The sequence below is a fragment of the Aspergillus affinis genome (assembly GCF_023601865.1).
Source record: "Aspergillus affinis strain CMG 70 chromosome Unknown NODE_52_length_214890_cov_85_929348, whole genome shotgun sequence".
Taxonomy (NCBI): Eukaryota; Fungi; Ascomycota; class Eurotiomycetes; order Eurotiales; family Aspergillaceae; genus Aspergillus; species Aspergillus affinis.
The window spans coordinates 64,961-86,848 of NW_026515833.1; the positions used below are offsets into that span (position 1 = coordinate 64,961).

At 51.2% G+C, this 21,888-nt stretch overlaps 4 protein-coding genes across 4 annotated transcripts; 2 read left to right on the top strand and 2 right to left on the bottom strand.

Moving 5' to 3' along the window:
• Positions 1–175: 175 nt before the first annotated feature.
• Positions 176–12,312, bottom strand: KD926_008245 (polyketide synthase; the record flags this gene model as incomplete). The annotated part of the gene is made up of 7 exons (XM_053100947.1): positions 176–4,704; positions 4,758–5,349; positions 5,469–8,580; positions 8,639–10,170; positions 10,234–10,902; positions 10,956–11,331; positions 11,384–12,312. The coding sequence occupies 7 exons, from the start codon at positions 12,310–12,312 to the stop codon at positions 176–178; spliced, it is 11,739 nt and encodes a 3,912-aa protein (XP_052955403.1).
• A 927-nt stretch (positions 12,313–13,239) lies between these two features.
• On the top strand, positions 13,240–13,789 carry KD926_008246 (EthD domain-containing protein; the record flags this gene model as incomplete). The annotated part of the gene is made up of 2 exons (XM_053100948.1): positions 13,240–13,395; positions 13,451–13,789. 2 exons carry the CDS (start codon positions 13,240–13,242, stop codon positions 13,787–13,789), a joined length of 495 nt encoding a protein of 164 aa, XP_052955404.1.
• A 132-nt stretch (positions 13,790–13,921) lies between these two features.
• Positions 13,922–15,130, bottom strand: KD926_008247 (zinc-binding alcohol dehydrogenase family protein; the record flags this gene model as incomplete). The annotated part of the gene is made up of 1 exon (XM_053100950.1): positions 13,922–15,130. The coding sequence occupies one exon, from the start codon at positions 15,128–15,130 to the stop codon at positions 13,922–13,924; it is 1,209 nt and encodes a 402-aa protein (XP_052955405.1).
• An 884-nt stretch (positions 15,131–16,014) lies between these two features.
• KD926_008248 (MDR family MFS transporter) lies at positions 16,015–20,623 on the top strand (the record flags this gene model as incomplete). Its single annotated transcript, XM_053100951.1, has 8 exons — positions 16,015–16,287; positions 16,353–16,409; positions 16,464–17,273; positions 18,143–18,396; positions 18,465–18,654; positions 18,706–19,951; positions 20,315–20,462; positions 20,527–20,623. The coding sequence occupies 8 exons, from the start codon at positions 16,015–16,017 to the stop codon at positions 20,621–20,623; spliced, it is 3,075 nt and encodes a 1,024-aa protein (XP_052955406.1).
• Between the last annotated feature and the right edge of the window lie 1,265 nt (positions 20,624–21,888).

Here is a 21,888-nt window from a genome sequence, read left to right on the forward strand (position 1 = left end):
TAATTACGAGGGATATAGCTAATAGTGATAGTAATAATGATAATGATGAATATATTCAACAAACCAAGTACGCAAGCAGAATTCACAATGGCTTATAGACACACAACCAGTTATAAGTCAAACCCCCAGAAAATAAGACCCAAAAATTATAACTCCAAAGACGCCATATATTTCATCAGTCATGTTCACTCGAATGAAGAAGCCAAGGCAACAACATCTTCGTCTGGCCATTATCGAAATTCTCCAAGTAAGCCCCAACCATCGGATCAAGACCATAGGATCTCGCCCGATCGACCCACTCCTTCCACAGCAGCTGTTGAAAAGCAACCCCTTCCAATGACTCCATGTGCTCTTTCAATTCTCTAACATCAAATCGAGTCTCGCCGCAGACATGCGAGAAGCGAACACCAGCATCATCATCGATCGTGGCTCGGAAAATGCTATCAAGAACTTGATCGGCTGCTCGGTTCTCGCTGATCAAATCGAAGTACCCTTCCCAAAGGTCGGTGGAGGGAACGGCTTTCATTGCCCGGCTCAGCGTGAGGATTGTGCCTATCACGTTGGTTGTGGGCATTTCGGGACTGGTGATGCTGCTGGGCCGGTGAATGTGAACAGGGGTGCCGAATTTTGCGTTCGCCTTCTCAAGAAAAACCTCGCTAGCCCATTTAGATGCCGAGTATCCCTCCGTCAATGCAGAAGCGGCATCGGAAGCCGGCGGGAAACCAGAAAGTGATTCCTCCGGGAACACTTGCTCTTGAGACAAGCTTGTGATACCTGCAGTGGAGATATAGTGGAATGGAATGCGACGGGGTAGGCAGAGTCCAAATAGTAATTTGGTCGATAAGACGTTTGCAGCTCGAAGCGAGGTGTATGGCTTGAGGAAGGACACATCAGCACCATTGTGGATGATGCAATCGACGGTCGCAGTCAGCGTCGATATATCTTTCGCGCTCAAGCCTAAGGTGGTGTGAGAGAGATCACCGCTGTACAAGCGGATCTTAGATGATTGAACGGAAAGCTGTCTAGGCGAGCCATCCTCGTTTGGCCGAACGCCGATGCAATGGACCCGCTCGACGGATTGACTATCTACCAGTTGGCGAAGGAGGGCTTTCCCAAAGAATCCGGTGGCTCCGGTGAGGATAACCTCCTTGACCTCTTTGACCTTCTTGGCCTCGGTAAATGAACGCATGGTTTCTCCTCGGTCAAGGTCTTCTGGAATTGCAGTTTCCACATCCCAATCGATGGAAGTTTCAGCCTGGTGCGCACTCGTAGTCATTCCAATAAGAATTGCCATTTCTTCGAATGTGGACGCCCTAAAAAGACTCGATATGGGAACCTTCGCGTTGGTAATCTGACGAATCCGCGCCTGAAGCTTCAACAAATGAAGTGAGTTGCCGCCCAGCTCGAAGAAATTCGACTGTTTGGTGATAAACGTGTTCATTGGGGGAAGAAGTTCCTCCCACAACTCTTTCAGCTTCACCTCGATGATACCAAGACCGGTAACTTCGGCCGAACGATGGGGGCTACGCTTGACCGGCAGTTTGCCGAGTGCCTTTCTGTCAACTTTTCCGCTTCCCGTGAGAGGGATATGCTCGATAGGGGTGACTATCGCTGGCTTGGCATAGACAGGTAGAGGTAAAGTGCCAAGGAGGAATTTGATGAAATCATCGGTATCGGCAGGTCGAAGAGCATGAGCGAACACGATGAATGTCATGAGATATTGGTTGCCCTCGTCGCCCTTGGCAATCGTTGCGGCATCTGTCAGCACCCCCTTGGAGGATTGTATGAAAGCATTGGAAATCTCATCCAACTCAATGCGCATGCCGCGAAGTTTGATTTGAGAGTCACCGGAGATCCGGCCGCGGTATTCGAGATTCCCATCGCTCAATATTCTACCATAATCGCCGCTTCGGTACAGCTGTAGACCGTTAAGATCGATGAAGAGGCTGCTCGTCTCATTGTCGCGATTCAGATAACCCTTGGCAACAGCAGGCCCACCAATGCAAATCTCACCCGGCCATCCACTCGGTAACGGTCTTAGTCGCTCGTCGAGCATGATTAGATTGTAGCACGGCAAGGGTCGCCCGGTATGTATGGAATCGGAGTCACTGTGCACTTGTTTGTATGGTATGACTCCCATTGTACAGGCGACCGAGATTTCACAAGGGCCGTAAGCGTTGACTAATGTCAGCTCCAAGAGACCTAGTCCTGCGAACGCTTGGGTTGTCGCATAGCCCATCTTCTCGCCCCCGCAAAAGGCATACCGCCAAGAAGAACATTTCTCCAGGACCTGACCTGCTTCTGAGATCCACAGTGTGTACTCTGACGGTACCGCCAATGTCAAGGTAACTGATTCATTCAGCATAAAGTATGCAAGCTCCATCGGATCACTTCGGCCGCTCGTCATGATTAGCGTTCCTCCATGCACCAGAGATGTCAACATCTGAAATATTGACGCATCAAAGTTGTGCGAGCTCTGTTGCAGCACCACTGGTCTATCAACTCCAAATTCCTGTTCAACGGCTTGGATGTGACACCGCAAATTATCGTGGCTAAGCAAGACACCCTTGGGTACGCCGGTTGTTCCGCTTGTGTAGAGTAAAACGGCCGTGTCTTCTCCGTTCCCATCGTAAACGCTCATTGTCTTCGTCACGAGAAGGTCATCGGTCAGCTCAACTATCTCGAGGTTGTCATCATGCTGCAAAAATCGGATTGTACGCGCATCTTTGCACAGAATAACCGAAGGATGGCAGTCATTCACGATCACTGCCAGTCGATCGACGCCATGGTCAATGTCAACGGGCACATAAATGGCGCCCACACGCCAGATTGCAATCAAGGAGCATACTGCATCGACAGAGGGCCCACAGGCTACCACAATGAAGTCACCCGGACCTGCGTTGGCCTCAACTAGAATTGTTATGATAGACTGGACCCTAAGCTCCATTGCCTGATATGTGAGACTCGCTCCATACTGATCCTTCGCGGCAAAGGAGTCTGGGTAGCGTTCTATGACAGTAGATATGCGCCGTGAGATACTGTCTGACCAGAAAGGACATTCCAATTCCGGCCCGTTTCCGAGATACTGCTCCGAGACTGGCTCGGATGACCCAAAAAATTCATAATCCATGAGCTGGCTTTCTTGGTGCTGAGCCAGATCGTGGATCAAGCGAGCGTACAGGGACACTAGGAGCTGGATATCCGCGCCGTCATACAAATAGTCTTGTGCCCGGAAGGATAAAAGAGTGGTCCCGTCGATATCCTCCAGGATAGTTATCACCAGATCCTGGGGCTGACGAGCATCATCTGATGTGGAGTATTGCAAGACTGAGTTATCGAAAGTGACATCATGCGTGACTCCGGCGATGTAGTTGACCAGGACCTGGTACAGGGGACTGTGTACTTCATTGCCCGAGAAATATTTTTGAGAGGACATGGAAGCTTGGTTAGCCCCTGAAGAATGGCTCAATGCACCCAAAACTCTTGACCGAGTCTCCTGGACCAGACTCGAGAACGTCTGGTTCTTCTGCGGTTCAAATATAAGAGGCAGTATCTCCACCATTAAGCCCACCACTCTTTCAAAACGAGCCTCATCTCGGTTGGCATTCGCAATACCAATACAGAATCTATCAACCTGAAGAATCTGCTGAAGAAACAGTTGTATGGCAGCCAAGTGAAAATGAAATGCCGTAGTTCCAATACTCGAGCTTGCTTGTCTGATAGTGTTCGAGGTGTCTTCGTCAAGACGGTAAGATTTGCGGGTCATCTCATAGGTTGTCTGTATTTGTCGGAAGCTCGACTTTGCAAAGGGGAATAGAGGTAGCGGAGCTGGGATTTCCTGAGAGCGTTTACCACCATACATCTTTCTCCCTCGGTGAGCGAGTGATTGAGTTGATTTCCGCTGTTCGTTGGCAAACGTTACATACTGAGCGGCAACCGGTGGAAGACTTTTTGGATCCTTGTATGCAGCAGCGAATTCTCGTAGCACCAATTGCCAGCTAACTCCATCCATGGCAAGATGATGATAGCTGAATATTATGATATGATGGTCCTCGCTAGGTGAAATCACTGAGATAGCCATTGTCTCTCCTTCAACTAGGTTGAACACGCGACTCTGATGGCTGAAGAACTCCTTCGGCACGTCCAAGGGATCCGCGCTGCTAATTTCTGTCCAGAGTATTCTTGGATCGTTCAAAATTGACTGGTTCGGAATTCCACCTGGTGCTTCAGCAACGAAAGCTGTCCGTAGTGATTCGTGTCTCCTAGCCACCGTGTTCACGGCAGCCTTGAGTCGGTCCTTGTCCAGATGGCCGTGTAACTCGTACTGCATAATGCAATTATACATTGATGGGTCATCAATGGAACTCAGCATGAACCACATCTTTTCCTGCTCGATAGAGAGTGGCACGGTTCTCTCCGTAGACGAATTCATTCGATACCTGAGGGCGATCGGCACTGTATCTGGGATCTGTAAAGTGAGTTGAGGAGTTGTTTCAACTGTATAGCTCGTAAGGGACGCGCTTTCAGCCGTAAAATCATCTCGAGGCCGAGATATGTAGGATAAAGTATCGGATTGTCTTCTGTCATTCCAGTGCACCGAAGAGAATTGAAGCTCTTGATTCATGGGTTCTACTTCTATACTTTCGGGCTCCATGGGGACGGCGACTAATTTTGTAAAGATGTACTCCGTAGCTTCTCGGCATACTGGGTATTGAGGTTAGCGGGGCTGTGCCAATATTTTCAGGATGCTTTCTTACAGTTGACAAGCGATATTCCTCCCAAGACCTTAAGAACAGAGACCTGAAAGTCTAACTCGTGGTGAAGCCAACTCCGAATTTCAATGGCAAGCAAGGAGTCAATTCCAAGCTCAATGAGAGGCCTAGCGGGGTTGGCAATGGGGGCAGGCAGTTGAAGCAAGCTCTGCAGCATCCCCATAAAGGCCTCTTGAACGACAGATGCAGCGATAGCTGTATCACTAATGCCTTCGACTTGCTCTCGTAGTGAGACCATCGTACTCGAATTCTTGGCAGTGGAATCAAAGTCTTCGTTCACTTGGAAGTGCATAAATTTGGGGTCACGATACCACTGAGGCCTGAGCTGGCCAAGAGGAGCGTGCAGACCAGTGGAGAAACAAGGAGATTCCGATGTAGTAGTTTGACCGACACGGATAGCTTCGGTGAATATGCAGTGAAAATCTGGCTCTGCGATTGCCATCAGACCTGCTCTGCGCAAAGGTTCCTCGTGTGTTTTCTCGCGAGAGACGATGCCGAGACCTAGGATCATGCCAATGTCCACGCAAGAGCCAGCCAGGCCCCGCTGACGCCGTTGTTCGGCAATTGCTTTCATGTACTATTTGAAGTTAGCCAGATCATAAAGCAAAAGGCGTACAAACTAGAAAGCAAGACGGGGGACCCTGAAGAAAAACCAAAAAAAGTGATAAAAGAAGACAAAACAGAAGATTCACTCACCATGTTAGCGGCCGAGTAATTACTTTGACCAGCATTCCCGATCAACGAGGCTGTGGACGACAGCATGATAAAGAAATCCAGGTTCGCATCGGAGAACATTTCGTCCAACCTGGCACTTCCCTCCACCTTAGGTCTCAGAACACGCACAAAGTCTTCAAAAGCCATATTGAAGAATGCAGCATCTGCCAGCACCATGGCGCCATTGACCACTCCGGCGATTGGCGCCATTGTTTTCCCGATCTGATCATGCACGTCTTTCAATTCGGACGCATTACAGATGTCCAGACTCAGAACCATTAATTGACACCCTTGAGATCTTAGTTCTTGGTGCCACCGAGCCGGCTTTGGCGATCGACTGGCAATTGCGATATGCTGAACATGATTTGCAACCATCCACCGGCAGAGTGACTCGCCAAGTTCCCCAGTCATTCCGACCAGGAAATAGGTTGCATCGCTGCGAAGAAACTCTTTCGGGTCCAGGCGTTCCACTTGATATTCGATTCTAGTGTTGGTAAATCGCTCTACCGCACAGACTGTTGTGGTCTCAAAGTTATTCGTATCGACACCCTGGAGCGCCTGTTCATTCGCGAGATAATCATGCCAGACTGATTCCAAGACAGCGACTGTTGAGGTGGACTTGCTAAGTAAATTTGTTGAAGGAGACGCTCGCCAAGAGAAGAAGCAGTGCCAGTCAATGGTAGCGCATGCCTCCGGGATAACCTCAAGCAGTCGATCATTTAGCGACCTCGGATTGGGATCGAGGTTCACGTACAAAGAAATATCCTTCGGGAGGAGCAGTCGAAGGCTCCTCAGGGGCGCGTGCGGATGCAGGTAAATAGTTGACTCGTAAAGATCGGCAAGCGCTTTGTCAGAAGTAGCCAGTCTCAGGAGTGGCTCGTGGTCGTTTTGAGCCAGGAAAAGCACCTTAGCTAGTTCCGGATCGTTGGTGAAAATGACGGTTTTTCCAAATGTGGCGGTTTCTCGCACTCTTGCGGAAACAAGCATGGCAGTTAAGAACTTCAGGACGTCCGGCACCGAGTCCTTACTGATGACATTGTCCAGCACAAAGTAATTGCTTGCCATAATCAGTTGACTCTGTGACAATGTAAAGGCAAGAGCCATGGTTTCGCGCCCCTCATGCTCCATCAAACCAATGGAAAGATAGACACATGTTCCATCATAAATTCTGAAGGCCATCGATGAGCACGCGATTACATTCACAGCAACGGGGGGCTCATTTTTGTCTTCCAGGGAATGGGATTGTAACAACCTTTGGGCAGAGGAAATTCCCAATGGCAGGCCCTTCGTTATGGGTCGGAACCAAGAGTTGAATCGATCATTCATTTCCTTCGCATGCACTACCCGGGGAATATAAAGGCGCCCATTTTCAATTGCCATCTCACGTTCTTGAACCCAGAGAGCCTGGTTTTCATTCATGCGAGCTTCAGCTCCCTGAACAAACTGCGTAAACAAGACAGCTAAGATTGAACATTCCAGCGTCTTGGGGTTGTCAACATCGAGGAATACAAGATTCAAGTTCGGCGACTCCGTAGTCACCACTCGACCAAGACCAACGGTCATAGCACTGTAGGCATCGGCTTGTTTGTAACCTTCTGTAATCCAAAAGATATTCTTGGACTGCTGGAAAAGATTCTGAAGAGCACGGAATTTTACTGGATTCATGTCCTTGAAAATAGGTTCGTCCAACTCTTCCAGGTTCAGCACATACGCTGGAACACGTATACCCCCGCGAAGTATATCATCAACGGACAAGGCATAGGTGATATGGTGGTTCCAGGTCTTGAAATGGCATTGAAGCTCACCTATTATCCGAGCTCCAAGGAACGAGTTGCCGCCGATGATAAGAATGTCATCTTCCAGAGGGACCATGCTCGCCACTTCCAGCGGTCGGTAGACCGTCTCAAAGGGGGCTCCTTGGGCTCTGGAGATGATCAGTGAGTGGCAATGGTTTGAATACTCGGCGGTGTCGTAGGCTATGGAGTCCACCCCGGAGAATCCACAATCCTCCAGTACCATGTCCCAGTCACTTTCGGAGCGGACCATTGATTCTGGGCCTCTTTCAATAGGCGCTAAGTTGTACACCTGCTCACGGATAAAACATGCAAACAACGACATACCAGTCGTTCCAGCGAGGAGTAAGATACCTCCCGGCTTCAAAAGCCGATGAGCGTTTTCCAATGACGAACATGTATCTCGAAAATTGCAAGGAAAGGTGTTTGCAATTATGAGATCGAATGTATGATCTTCGAACTGCTCAAATGGAATCTCGCCGATATCCAAAGGCATAAACTGAAGTCTATCGTTTCGCGATGTCAGACCAGCCTGCGCAACTTGTACAGCTTCCGGCGATGGGTCCGTCACCAAATATGACACAAATGCGCCTTCTAGTGAGTCTAGAACAAGCTCTGTTGTTGCGCCGTTTCCTGCAAAAAGCTCAAGGATTTTCATGCGAGCAAATTTATGGCAAACCTGCTTGACAGTACGCGTGAGGTGGTTTCTTATGCGACAGACCCAAAGGCCCGACTCCACGTATCGATCCCGTGCCGCGATAAATTGAAGATGTCGGTTCTCGTCAGACACCAGAGAGGCGTTGCGAGCAGCTTGGATTAATCTTATATCCAAGGAGCTTGAATCATTGATTTCAAATCCTGTCATGTTCCCAATTTTAACAGTCTCTGATGTTGGGGTGATGCATTCATGAATCTGGAAGTAATCATAGGCGAGCCTTTCGCATTCTGTCAAGGAAGCCGAATGGTGCTCATTGGGAAACTTGAAATCGGAAACCACCATATCGAAAGAGATGTCCTGGTCCCATACAGTCGTATGAAAGAGCTGCCTGTCCTGTTCCTTTGAGTAAGCAGCGAGTGCTACACAGCTGAATCCTTCTATTTGGATTAGACAGTTGCCCTCGGTGTTGTAGATCTCAATGTCACCGGTAAAATGAGAGGAATCGTCTTGGGTAGGTGGGCGAAATTCAGTAATGTTAGCGTCAACAGAGAGTGGTTGATACTTTCCAGGGGCCCCTTGCACAAGATAAGGATTCAACCTCATAGACTTCACTCTCCTAGGAAGAAAGGCAGTTCGCAGGCTTCTGATAGGGAAAGAATTAGAACTGAAACAACTTGGAATGTAATACCAGAGTAACTTACTCATCTCCTGGCGCTGCAAATGCAACGAAAAGGGCCTGGAAACAGGAGTCTAGTGAAGCCGGATGTATCGGTAATGAGCTTTGGAGCCAGTTCACTTTTGCCGAAGTCTGAAACATCCTTCTTTCTGCGCTCAACAGACCCCGAAAAACACCGGTATACTCAAGGCCAACATTTGTCATGTAGAAACGGTCAACTTCGACAGCAGACAGCTCCGAAGAGTCTTCCATCTTAGGAGGAAACAGTGAAACGTCCGGGTTTCCCAGTTGGACGCGAATGCTAGCAGTGAACCGAATATTCAAGGGATCCGTTCCGTCGATCTTGCCGGCACAGCATGAAAATCGCATTTCAGCCGATTTTGCACCGGAAGCGCGTCCATTCTCAGAAGAATCCCGATTCAAATACGAGACGACTTCAATCCCAGCAGAGCCATCGTCAAGATTTATACCACGTCGAATATCGAGATCATACAGCTCGATCATCTGCAATGGCTGCTCCCATGATTTCAATGCAGCTTCCGCGGCCATGACACAGTACCCAGCCGCAGGGAACAAGACATCCCCTTGCAACTTGTGGTCCTGAAGCCACGGGATCTCTTGCGGATGAAGAACATTGCGCCATCGTATCTGCTGCTCTGACTTCTCGATACACGGGCCCAGCAGCTCATGCGGTTGCTGGCGACTCCGATACTCCTTTGACAGACGAGTCTCTTTCCAGTACACCTCTTCATGGTTCCATGGATATGTCGGAACATCCTTCAACATACGGAAGCTGCCGGATGGGCTACCGTTGATGGCGGTTTGAAACTTGCTCAGGCTAACAGCGGAAGAACCCAAAGTCGTCCATAGATTGCCCACGCAAGTGCCAATAGCCAAGATGTCATTCTCGCCGCGTTTTAAGGTTCCATAATATGGAATTGGAGTTTGTTTCGTGGCTTTGAGGTTCTGCGACGTTGGTCCCGCCAGCGCTGCATGGGGACCAACTTCAATGCCAGCATCGAACGGCCCATGGTCTTTGATTGCTTGCTCCAGGGCGTTGGAAAACAGCACTGGCCGCAGTAGATTGCGTATCCAGTAATTGTTGTCAACTATATCAGAGCTTGAATCCATCTCGAATCCATGGACAGAAGATACCCATGTGCAATGAGGTTGTGCGTCGGTGTATTTGATGTCACACCGGTGTAGGGCATCCAGATAGGGTTGTGCACAGGATTCCATGAAAGGTGAATGGTATGCCCTGTCAACGTGAAGCATTCGCGCAAAGATCTCTCTTTCTTGGAACTCCTCCAATGCATTTTGCAAGACTGCCTTCTCCCCAGAAATTGTTGTAGAGAAGGGCGCATTGCTGGCGGCAGCGAAAATTCGATTTGAATATTCCGGACGACTACAGATTTTGCGAGCTTCGGAAAAACTCACTCCCACCGCCATCATCGCGAGATCAGGTTCGGTTTCCGATTCTGTTCGCTTTGAATAGATTCCCCGATAATAGGCGATGATAATACCCGCCTTGGCTGTCAGGCAACCAGCAGCATATGCCTATAGGATGGAATTCATGAGCGATCTCCTACTTTCTGAATTACGGGAGTAATCTTTACTTACTGCAGCAATCTCCCCGCTGCTATGGCCGATGACCACAGAGAACTTGATGTCAATACTTCGCAACAAATCTACCAGAGCAATTTGTATAGCGGTACACAGGGGCTGGGAGTAGACGGCTTCGTTACATCTTGATTCATCCTTGTCGGCTTCTAACTGCTGACGAAGCGTCCAACTAGGTGGGTCAGGAAGCTGTCTCAAGGTGTCATCTAAACGATCAATAGTTGAAGAGAAGGCCCCGCATCTCAAGATCAGGTCACGGCCCATCGTTGGCCATTGCGCCCCCTGGCCGGTGAAAACTCCTAGAACACGGCCGGCGTCTCCTGGTGGCAAATTTCTGCTGCTTTCTAGGCCTTTCCTTGGACTGCTCGAGTCAGCCTTCAAGTCATGCAACTGCTCTAAGATTTGCTCTCGTGAGAATCCACGGACATAATCTCGGGATGGAAATATAGAGCGACTTCGTAATGTATGTGCAAATGATCCTAGATCGGTGGAGGGGTTCCTCGTTAGATATTCAATATATGAATCAACCAGCAGTGAAAGTGAGCGCTCTGAATACGCAGACAATGGTAAAAGTACAAAGTCGCCTTCGCGGCTTGCAACAGGGTCCGTTAGGCAAAATTTGCACAAGTGCAAGTCCCCGTGCAGGGATTGATCGTAACGCTCCAGGATCTAAACGGAAAATTAGCAGACTATGATCCATAATGTCTGAGGATGTATCATACACAATGTGCGTTTGTGCCTCCAAACCCAAAGCTATTTACCGAGGCACGGAAAACTCCCCCTTTGGGCCAGGATGTGGGGACAACAGGGACCTGCAGGTTATTGTAGAACGGTAATATGCTTGGGTTGAGACGGTTAAAATGCATGTTTGGCGGAATGGTTCCATTCTGCAGGGCCAGGGACGCTTTCATCAGACCGGCAATACCCGCCGTTCCCTCGGTGTGGCCCACCACTGTCTTTATGGAGCCCACTAAAAGAGCGTTCACTTGTGTTTCACTCGGGCTGGTTGCACGAGGGAAGAAGACGGACTTTATTGCTTCCGCTTCAATAGGGTCACCTGCGGGCGTCCCTGTTCCGTGTGCCTCAAAATACTGACATCTGACGACGAATTAGCAGACTGGCAATTCGGCTAGAAGTAGTCAAAACCTACCGTTCGGACTCCTTTGCCGGGTCCAATCCTGCCCGGAGGTATGTCTGCCTGATAAGCGCGGCTTGACTGGCAGCGGATGGCATTGTGATTCCATTTGTTCGGCCGTCCGAGTTCACAGCCGTTTCTCGGATGACACACTCGATGGTGTCTCCATCTCGAATAGCGTCCTTCAGAAGCTTGAGAACCACGACGCCGATCCCTTCACCCCTCGCGTAACCATCCGCACTTGCGTCCCACATGCGTGACTGGCCCGTTGGGGAAAGCATATGCAACTTGGATTCGGCGATGAACATCTCGGGGCCCAAGATCAAGTTGGCACCGGCCGCAATGGCAGCCGTGCACTCTCCTTGACGCAAAGCCTGAACGGCTTGATGCACGGCCACCAGACTCGAGGAACAGGCGGTATCCACGGTCAGCGAGGGGCCCTTCCAATCGAAGAAATACGAGACTCGATTGGACAAGATACTCCGGGCTGTACCCGTGGCGTTATACTGGGGAAGAGACTCGGGATCCCGAGCCTGGACGTCGTAATAATCGGCGCACATGAGACCAACATAGACGCCGGTTGGCGTTCCCCGCATCGACTCGAGCGACCATCCCGCGAACTCTAATGACTCGTAAACGGTTTCGAGAAGGAGACGATGCTGAGGATCCATCGCCACCGCCTCACGGGGATTGATGTTGAAAAAGTTGGCGTCGAACAGCCGCGGGTCCTCGTCCAGGAAGTACGAATGAGCAACATTAGAGGTACCATGATGTGAGCCATCTTCGTGCCAGAAGCCATCGACGGCAAAGCGATCGGCCGGTATTCTCCTGCCGACGTCGCGTGGTTGCGATAGCAAGTCCCAAAGCTTCTGAGGGTTGTCAGCGCCACCGGGGAAACGACAGGCGCTCCCTACGATGGTGACCGGTTCACGGGGAGACGACATCGTTTGAGGTGGGTAATAGCGAGAATCCCCAAGCCCCAGACCCTCCCGTGTGGTATGATCAATCCAAGGTGTCGTGATGACAGAACGTTATTTGGATTTTGAAGATTGAATGCGAGATTATCGCGTCGTACGGTCTGCTTATTTTGGGTTTTTCTTGTTTTTTCTTTTTTTTCTTTTTTTTTTCTTTTCTTTTATTTTTATTTTTATTTTTATTTTTTCCTTCCCTTAGTGAATTCTTAATCGAAGCCAACCAAGCCAGTCAGTCGGCGAGGGAGCGTCCATACTCGAATGAGACTAAAAGGGCAACGCTAAGTCGGAGGCTGACCTGGAGGCTACGGGGTCAGGGCTCATGAGTCCGTGTACTCCGTCGCCCTCCTCTTCCGCAGCCTCGCATTCTCACCCTTGGCGTGCGAACGACCCTGAGGTGGGGGCTGTAAGCGAGCAAAGCCAATCGAGAGGATTCCATGCTTGACAGGTGCGGAGACAACAAAGAATGAAGTCAGAAATGGATGCAAAAGGTGAGGGGGGCGAGGAGGGAAGTTGCGACTGGAGGCTCTCTCTGTCTCACGCATTCGACATTTTACCCCTCAGCTGAGCAGTTCTGCATGTAACGTTGTCCCCCCCCCCCTTCCCCCTAAGAAAATCCCAGGAAATGAATTAATTAATGCGTCGAGACACACCAGCCAGGGGACCCTTGTCCGTCCACGTTCCAGGGGTCCTACTTCGGGCCTAGCGGTATTGACCGTGCAGTATCACGGAAGTAGGGATGGGAATCTCCGGACAGGCCGGTCGGAAGGTTTGGATTGGTATCTATGCCTATGAGATAAATTGAGGTCGAAGCCCATTGAACACTGCAGTCTCGCATCTTGCATCAGTGAATTCTGCCTTGCAATTATCCTCCTCGAGTCCACCCCATCGATCATCAAAATGGCTCCTAAGAAAGAGACCGTCCTCAAGCTCACTTCCTTCCGTTACAAGAAGGAAGGCATCTCGGAGAAAGAATTCCATGACTACGCTAGCAAGAGTCATGCTCCCAAGGCTGCCCTGGTACAGGCCCGCCACGGTGCTCTGAAAGTTGTTCAGGTTCGTTGAATCCATCCCCGTTAAATCACCATCCTATCTCAGATCATTCCTACAGTACCACACCCCCAGCACCAGCAAGCAGCTCATTCGGGACAAGATCCCCTGGGCTATCCGCTCGGGCTGGGAGATCGACGACCATGACATCCAGGTGTCGGTCTGGGTCCGCAACACAGAGACGATGCAGGCCATCGTCATGGATCCCGACTTCCAGTCTCTGGTAGCGGGAGAAGATGATATCTGCGATCAGACCAGGGCTAAAGTGACCGCGGGCTGGGAGGAAGTGTTTGTCGATGATGGCAAGGTTGTGGAAGCTGATTATGGCACCTACGAAGAGCGGATTAGTGCGGGTTCTAGCAGTGTTGTGACCGATGCTCCTGAGGGAATCCGCATTTGAAGAAGACAAAAAGAAAAAGGCAAATCTATGGAGGTGTCTAATCAGAACAAGAATAAAACCAAATAGCCACACTTTGAATTGATGAATCGATGCAACCTGTGCAAACAAGACAAAACGCACTTCCCCCCCCCCTCAAGACAACGGATAGACAAGCTTCTTCCCCGAAACCTGCTTCTTCCGTAGCAGCCCTAGGTCGTGGGTGATCCTTTGCAGCCCCCCAGGCTGGACCTGGATTGGATGAGCCTGTAATTTCCCCGCCTCCAGCAAAACATTACAATGGAGTGCCCAACGGATAGCAAACTCGCGGTCTTCCGGCAGTGCCACGCGCTGGTATGACCCGGCAAGGTCGATCTGTTCCCCGAAAATGGTGGGACAAAGGATCCAGTCCGGCTTGACCTTCTTCCTCCTTGCCCTTAGTCTCTCCGGATAAGCTTCCAGGGCCGTGTACTGGCCCCCATCCTCTCCAATGGCACCGTAACAGATGGTCGTGGCGCGAGAATCAGCAATAGCGTCCATGGCATACGCTAGTTCCCCCTGGGTATGTGCGCGAATATCCTCTTTGCACGTGGGGGACGCGTAGTCGAAAACCGCCTCTGCGCCAAGTCCCCGCACCAGGTCAAAGTTCCTCGGGGAGCAGGTGGTGACGGGAAGGAAGCCGTGGTGCTTGAACAGTTGGATCGCCAACGTTCCGGTGGCGGTCGAGCCCCCATAGATCAGCACGTACGGCTTCACCCGCGGATTAGGGCTTGGTGACTCAAAGGGGCGCAACCCAAATGATTTGAACACCAAGCCAACTGTCATCAAGCCTAAGCCAAGGGAAGCGCCAGTTTCAAAAGTCATGGACGGCGGCATGCGAAAGCACAGGTCTGGAACGGCGGCTACATACTCGGCAAATGCGCCGTCGGAGGGATGGGCTGGATTGGTCCCAAACACGTAGGCAAATAGCCGGTCTCCGATTTCGACGCCTCGAATATTGCTGCCTCTTTGGATAACAATACCGGAAAAATCACCGCCGCTGATTGGGCCTGGGGTGACCGTTGCGTTATTGATCATCTTCCAATCGGATGGATTGAGCGCAACGGCCTTCGTTTGCACCAGGACTTGGTCTGGCGTGATTTCCGGAATAGCGACATTGGTCGACCAGCGGAGAGTGTTGGGTCCTTGGACGGTTATCGCCTCCTGCGTCCTGGGCAGTGGATTGGTCGTCGCGGGCATTTTGGAAGATTGCGCTCGTTTCCGGGACTCCGTACCCTGGGAGAAGACAGGGGTGATGAGGAGATGTTGCGGGCCAAATGGGTAGTCGGCATGAGCCATTATGTACTGTAGCAAGGTGAGAGTCATGATGGACGATCAATGTTGAGGACGTATTGTATACATGTAACTACGGAATTAGCCCTAAAGTTGAAATCAACGAGGCCTACGCTAGACTACTGCCTCCCCCCGGTCTTTGATCGGCGGGAAAAATACAAATAGAAAGACGGAACCCTTCTCCCTTGCCCTTGTCCGTACATACCCCGGACCGACTCTCCGTACTACATTTGCAATTTACTCTCCCCGTGCCCTGTGGTCAGCAAGCGGTCTCGATGCCTGTCTGGTGCTTACTTACCGCGGAGGATTTGATTATTAAACGGAATCAGCTCTGCATGCCCAGGACGAATATGGCTAAGTTATCTAATGTGGCTGCTTATGCGCATAGTTGGCTTGCTTTGTCGATGATCATGAAGTCCTCTGATTCCAACTCTGCAGAAATGGTTCTAGGAGGATGCTGACGGCAAGACGGGAGGATTAATAGCAGTATGACCGTGGCGTGGCCGCAGTGATAACCTGCCGTCCACTCGTGCAACCGTCCGTATCTGCAGCCCGTCAGCCGCCCAGACTTTCTTTTTTAGGACCAAGGTGCCAATCCCCGTTGGTGGGCGCACGGTGCCTACGCCTTGCATATTTGGCCCCAAAATGAAATATGCTGCTGCTCGTGGCTCAGCCGGAGGGAGAGGACGAGGCGATCCCGTTCACCCTCCCTCCCCTCCTTCGGCGCTTGCCACTGCTTACCACCCTTTCTGTCTTCTTATTTTCGGAGGAAGGCCTCGTGGTACCTTTCCTTCCGTGCGTCTCCCCTTGCATCATGTAAATCCTTCACGAGCGGTGGATCTAGTGGGCTTCTTGATCATTATAAGCTCTTGATTTCTCAATTTGTGCAGACCGCCACATCGCCCTCCAAGCAGAACATGTCCTCCAACACGACAACTCCGGAGCAGCAGGCCTCTCTAGAATACCAAAAAGCACATCTCCACGAGGATCGGGGCCCGGAGGTGCTAGCTGCCTGCGTCGTTAGTATTGTGTTTTGCGTATTGGCGGTGATCCTTCGAATATGGGCCCAGTTCATCATTCACAAAGTGTTTACGGCCGACAGCATCTTAATCTATATTGCTGCGGTAATAGCGATCGCAACGGCAGCATGTACTATTGCCGCCGTTCAAAGTGGACTGGGAAAGCATCAGGTGAGACCGAAACATCCTGCCCTGAGTCAAGGAAGAAGAGACAGGCTAACGCCACACTCCCATAGCTCCGTGTCATGGCGATCGATCCGGACCCGCCAGCCAAAACGGCTTTCATCTTTGAAGTCCGTCATATGCCCCTATCGCGATAGTGAGATCTAGACTAACCGGCAGTTCAGATGGGTTATTGTGTGACCGTGCTTCAAGCCGCCGCGTTGATGTTCACCAAACTGTCGATTCTGCTGTTCTACCAGCGAGCGTTCACAACCGTGCTCCGGCCCGTGAAATGGACCATCTGGATACTCTTCTATTACTGTATCGGGTTGGGCATTGGGTCGATGGTGGAATTCATCTGCGCGTGCATTCCCCCGCAGATGTTTTGGCTGCGGGTGTATCCCATTTTTGGCTACCCGCTGCCGGAGCCTCTCGAAGAGAATTGCCTTCCGCAGCAACTGCACCTGGGAGTCCCGCTGCTGTTGGATCTGGCGTCCGAGATCGTCATGCTCGCGGTGCCTGCCATCGTGCTGTGGAACCTCCAACTTCCTCTCCGCAAGAAGATCGGGTTGACGTTCGCCTTCTCCATGGGTATCTTCGTCACAGCCATTTCGGTAATCCGGTTCTACTACTCGTGGCACATGGTCAACGACGGCGATCTCTCCTGGGACGACACGGACAGCTTCATGTGGACCTCGGTGCAAGTCTGCTTCGGCATTACCACCGCCTGCATTCCGGCGTGCGCGCCCTTGTTGCGGATGGTCCAGGCGCATACCACGCGCAAAGCCACGTACGGCAGCAGTTTCAAGTCGAATTTCACCAGCCATTCGAAACCGAAAACTGAAACGGAAAGCGTGGTGAATCTGGCGCATACGACGTGGGATGACGTGGAGCAAGTGCCGTGGTCACGCAACCGCTGCGAGATTCGATCGGAGAGAGGAGCTCAGCCTATCCCGATGCAACCGCTGGGGATTCAAGTGTCGCACGACGTGCAAGTAGGCCATGTACCAATAACAGTCAGGCCCAACAAATAACGGCCGATGGGGAGGGGAGAAAAGGCGGACTGGCTGGCCCCAGACCGACGCAAGGAGGGTGGTATCGACCGGGGGGGGGGAGGGCCAGAGGTAGCATTGCATTCTCAATATTAACGGGCCTTTAGTGCCCGCCACGAGGGCCTTGGCGTCAACAAGGACTGTTTGTTAATTGGCAGCGAAAGGGCCGTAATATAATACTGGAACTTTATTCCGTCCCCAATTAGGTTTCCCTGTACCACGTATATCGGGCACAACGCTCGCAATTTCAATTCGGTCTGTTGTCAGTTCCTTCTCCTCCCGGCCTGACAGGTCTCTTCAGCTCACCCATCACCAACAGAAGAAATAAAAGAAACCCCTGTCTATACTTACGTACATACGTGCGCCAAAATAACAGAACATCCTGTTATGACAAAACAGAGAAAACAGACGGGATCGACAAGGTGTCAACGTCGGCGGAGAGATCCGTCTCCAGAGAGACCCAAAGTCCACGAGAACCGTGCGCTGTCAAGAGAAATCTCCCCCAACCGATCTAACCAGAACGCTTGTCCAGATGGGTAGGATCGTCAAATATCCGAGAAGGCATCCGTTCGGCGGCGCAGGTGCATAAGGAAGGGAGCTTGGACTTGATTATTTTGATCTCCGCTTCTGTTTCGTTTCTTTGTTCTTACCAACCAGTAAGTGACTGGCCGGCACCAACATGCCCCCCTTGTACGCTGCAGCAGCAGGCAGGTAACTCCTACGTAGCACGACCACCGGCTTTCGGAAATTAACCCCTCTCCCCCAATTTACCGTTCATCCGACAGAGTCCTCGATGCAGCTTGATAATTCAGCCTCCTACAACCCCTACAACCCCGTCCAGCAGCAACGTCGCAACGTCAATCGTTCAACCCACAATCATGTCCCCCGCCCAGGAGAAATCCCCTTACGATTGGAGATTCTGGTTGGTTTTCACCGGTCTGGCCGTCACCTCCCTTTTGACTGCCGTGGAATCGACAGTCACCTCGACGGCTCTTCCCACCATTTCGCGCGACCTGAACGCAGGCGAGGCCTATATTTGGTTTGTCAATGCGTTCTTTCTCTCGAGGTATGTCTATCGATATTTTGTCATCCGTACTGGAGATCAAGGAGACCTGACGGATGCTTTGTTGGTAGCACCGCGTTCCAGCCCCTCTACGGTCAGCTAGCAGATGTCTTTGGACGGCGATGGCCTCTGATCTCCGCCGTCTCGTTCTTTGCCCTCGGAAGTGGGATTAGTGGAGGCGCGAAGTCGACGGCCATGCTCATCGGAGGACGAGCCGTCCAGGGAATAGGACTCGGTGGTGTGAACATGTTGATCGATATTGTTGGTACACCAGAACTATGATGGAAAGAGTGCGTGTTAACTCCTGTCTAGGTGGTCTGCGATCTGGTTCCCCTCCGCGAGCGAGGCCAGTTCATGGCTTTGATCTTCGTCGTTTTCGCCGTCGGATCGTCCATTGGCCCGTTTGTCGGCGGCGCCTTGACACAGCATGTTACCTGGCGATGGTCGTTCTACATCAGTCTACCGATCGCGGGCGCTGCCTTGCTGCTGATGCTGCTGTTCTTGCAAGTGAAATATCAGAAAGAGACTACCTTGGCACAGAAGTTGAAACGAATTGACTGGCTGGGCAATACCCTGCTGATCGCGGCGGTGGTAGCAGTCCTTATCGCGCTCAGCTTCGGCGGGACAATCTACGCGTGGTCGAGCTGGCATGTCATCGTACCCCTTGTCCTTGGACTGTTGGGTCTTGTCGCCTTTCACGTTCTCCAGACGACGCGACTCTGTCCCGAGCCGACAATCCCTCCGCGACTCTTCATGAACCGTACCTCGCTCGCTGCCTTCATCCTCAGTTTCTTGCACGGCATGCTCCTCTACTGGGCCATTTACTTCCTCCCGGTCTATTTCCAAGGCGTCAAGCTCAGCACACCCACCCGTTCCGGCGTCCAAGTCCTCCCCACAGTCATCGTGGTCGTTCCCGCCGCGATCTTCGCCGGTGCCATCCTCACCAAGACCGGCAAGTACAAATGGATCCAAATCGCCGGCTTCGCGTTCATGACCCTCGGCATGGGTCTATTCACCCTCCTCGACAAAGACTCGGACACGGGCAAATGGACCGGGTTCCAGATCCTCGCGGCCATCGGATCCGGTCTGGTCATTACCTCCACCCTGCCCGCCGCTCAGGCCGAGCTTCCAGAGAGCGACGTCGCCGCGTCGACCGCCACGTGGGCATTCCTGAGATCCTTCGGCTCGGTCTGGGGCGTGTCCATCCCCGCTGCTATTTTCAACAACCGGTTCGCGTCCAGCGTTGCCGCCGCCGGTTTGGATCAGCACCCGGAGGCCGGGGCCATTCTGCGCGTCAGCGATGCATATCAGCAAGCATCTCGCGACTTTGTGCACAGCTTCCCCGAGGAGCTGCAGACTGATATCGTTCAGGCTTATACCGACGCGCTGCAACGCGTGTGGCAGATCTCGATTATCTTTGCGGGTCTAGGGTTTCTGGTGGCGTGGTTGGAGAGGGAGGTTGAACTGCGGACGACGTTGGAGACAGAATATGGTATGAAGGATCGTGAGGGTGAGAAAGGGGATGAGGAGAAGGTCGAGGAAAGGGTGGGAACTACAGGTAAGTAGTATGAAGTTGTCCTTACGGAGTGATTCCGACTCTCCTTCAAATCCATATAGTCTGTTTGTCCTGGCCTTTGCTTTAGCAGATACATTATTCAATCGTGATGATAGAGCTTTCTAGGAAATATTAATGGTAATATTAATGATGATCTTGATGATTTAACTCTACGCAGTTACCTCTAGGCATATAGCTGTTTTCTCACGCTCTGTAATGGGTCTCGAGGCATTCTATGCGTGAGCGCTGAGAGGTATGCCTGAGGCTATCGAGGCATCCGAGGCATATAGCCATTGAAAATGCCCAACCCTTGTCTGTCCCGTATTCCTTTCTGATAGCCGTTTGCCTCTTAATTTACTTCGATAGACCATTATTTAGTCAGTTTATCTGAAGTCGGCGGATTGATCGTCCTGGCATCCTCCGTAGATGCCTCAGGTCATTCCCCCATGGTCTTTTTATATCGCATTGCTATGAACTACCGAGAGCGAATCGAAGTCCTGTCCCGATGTTTACTGTTAGTCAAAAAGAACTCTTATAACCTGCCCAATGGGCCATTTGCAGCTATTCTGTCGATGCAGGTTCTACACCTCCACGACGATCGATCCGAGAGACAAGTATCCTGAGCTTCAAACATTCCAGCCAGAACAATATGCCTTCCAGTCAGGCATAGCATGAATCAATATACATAGAGCCGAATATAGAGTATCTAATTAATAAGGTAATATTCCCATGACCCGAACGTACAGTATTAGATGAGTGTCACGAACATCGTATCCTAATAATCGGCCATCTGACATCCCCAAACATCCAAGAATCACCAGTAGGTACCTACGATCTCATCGAAAGAGCGGTATATCTCACCTCAGACACGAGCCCCATAATTCTCCCTCTCGAAGGCCATACGTCATCATGCACTTCCATAACTCGATTTGACGATAACAGGAGCATGATAATGCTTCGCGACGCCCCTCTGCAGGAAATTGCGGGGACCCTTCGGATTACGGACACCCAGCACACGTAGTGACTCGATAAATGAGCGCTGGCAGCAGCCCAATCGCGGCTCCAAATTGAATCAGTGGACACGAACTAGAGGGGAGGGGAGGGGAAGGGGAGAAATAATGCAGACTGAATCCCTGGAGAGAGTCAAGTTGATGAAGCCGAACGTTCCGGGGTCGCTGATTAGCTGGATGACGGAGATGCAGGTTTGGCTGACCAAAGCTGACGTTGAATTATGCCATTTCTGCGTGAAAGCCGGATAAGCTAGGTCGAGCGATGATGAGTGCCAAGACTTGTCATTTACGCAGGGAGCCTCTGCGGATCAACCTTTGCGGATCAAGGCAAGGGGAAACTGGAAGGTGAAGGCATTCCTGTTGATGCCTGGATGTGATATTGGGCATATATCGCAGCTGTCGGTCAACGGACAGACGGTGGCGATAAGCGTCAAGTCGGTGGTCACTACCGACACAGTCAGGACGACGGTCCAGGAAAGAAGAAGAATTCAGCCGCAGCCAATAAATGATGCAGACGACGGTCGGAAAGAGAAAGAGATGAAAGATGATTTTATTCCGACCGACCAGGTGAGATCTCACGTGAGCGCCGCTCTTAATTCCACCGAAATCGAAATGCCCCGGAATCTACTCTTTCCTTGCGTTTTCGATCCTTGGTTCTGGTTTCGATTTCTCATAATCTCCGCTCTGACTGGCCTGATGACAATCGAGGCGACCAATTTCGGAGGATTATGGAGAAAAGAAGGACGGGGGCGGATCGTCGGGGGGCGTCCCAGTCTCTAGTTAACACTACTAACTCACGGTCTAAGACTTCGTACTCAGGACGGAGGTATGTCTAGACCGTGGAGTCCTTCCAGCTCGGATTTCCCTATTTACGTACCTACATGAGGCCGGACGGTGGAAAAACCCAGACCACTTGGCCGTGCAGATAAC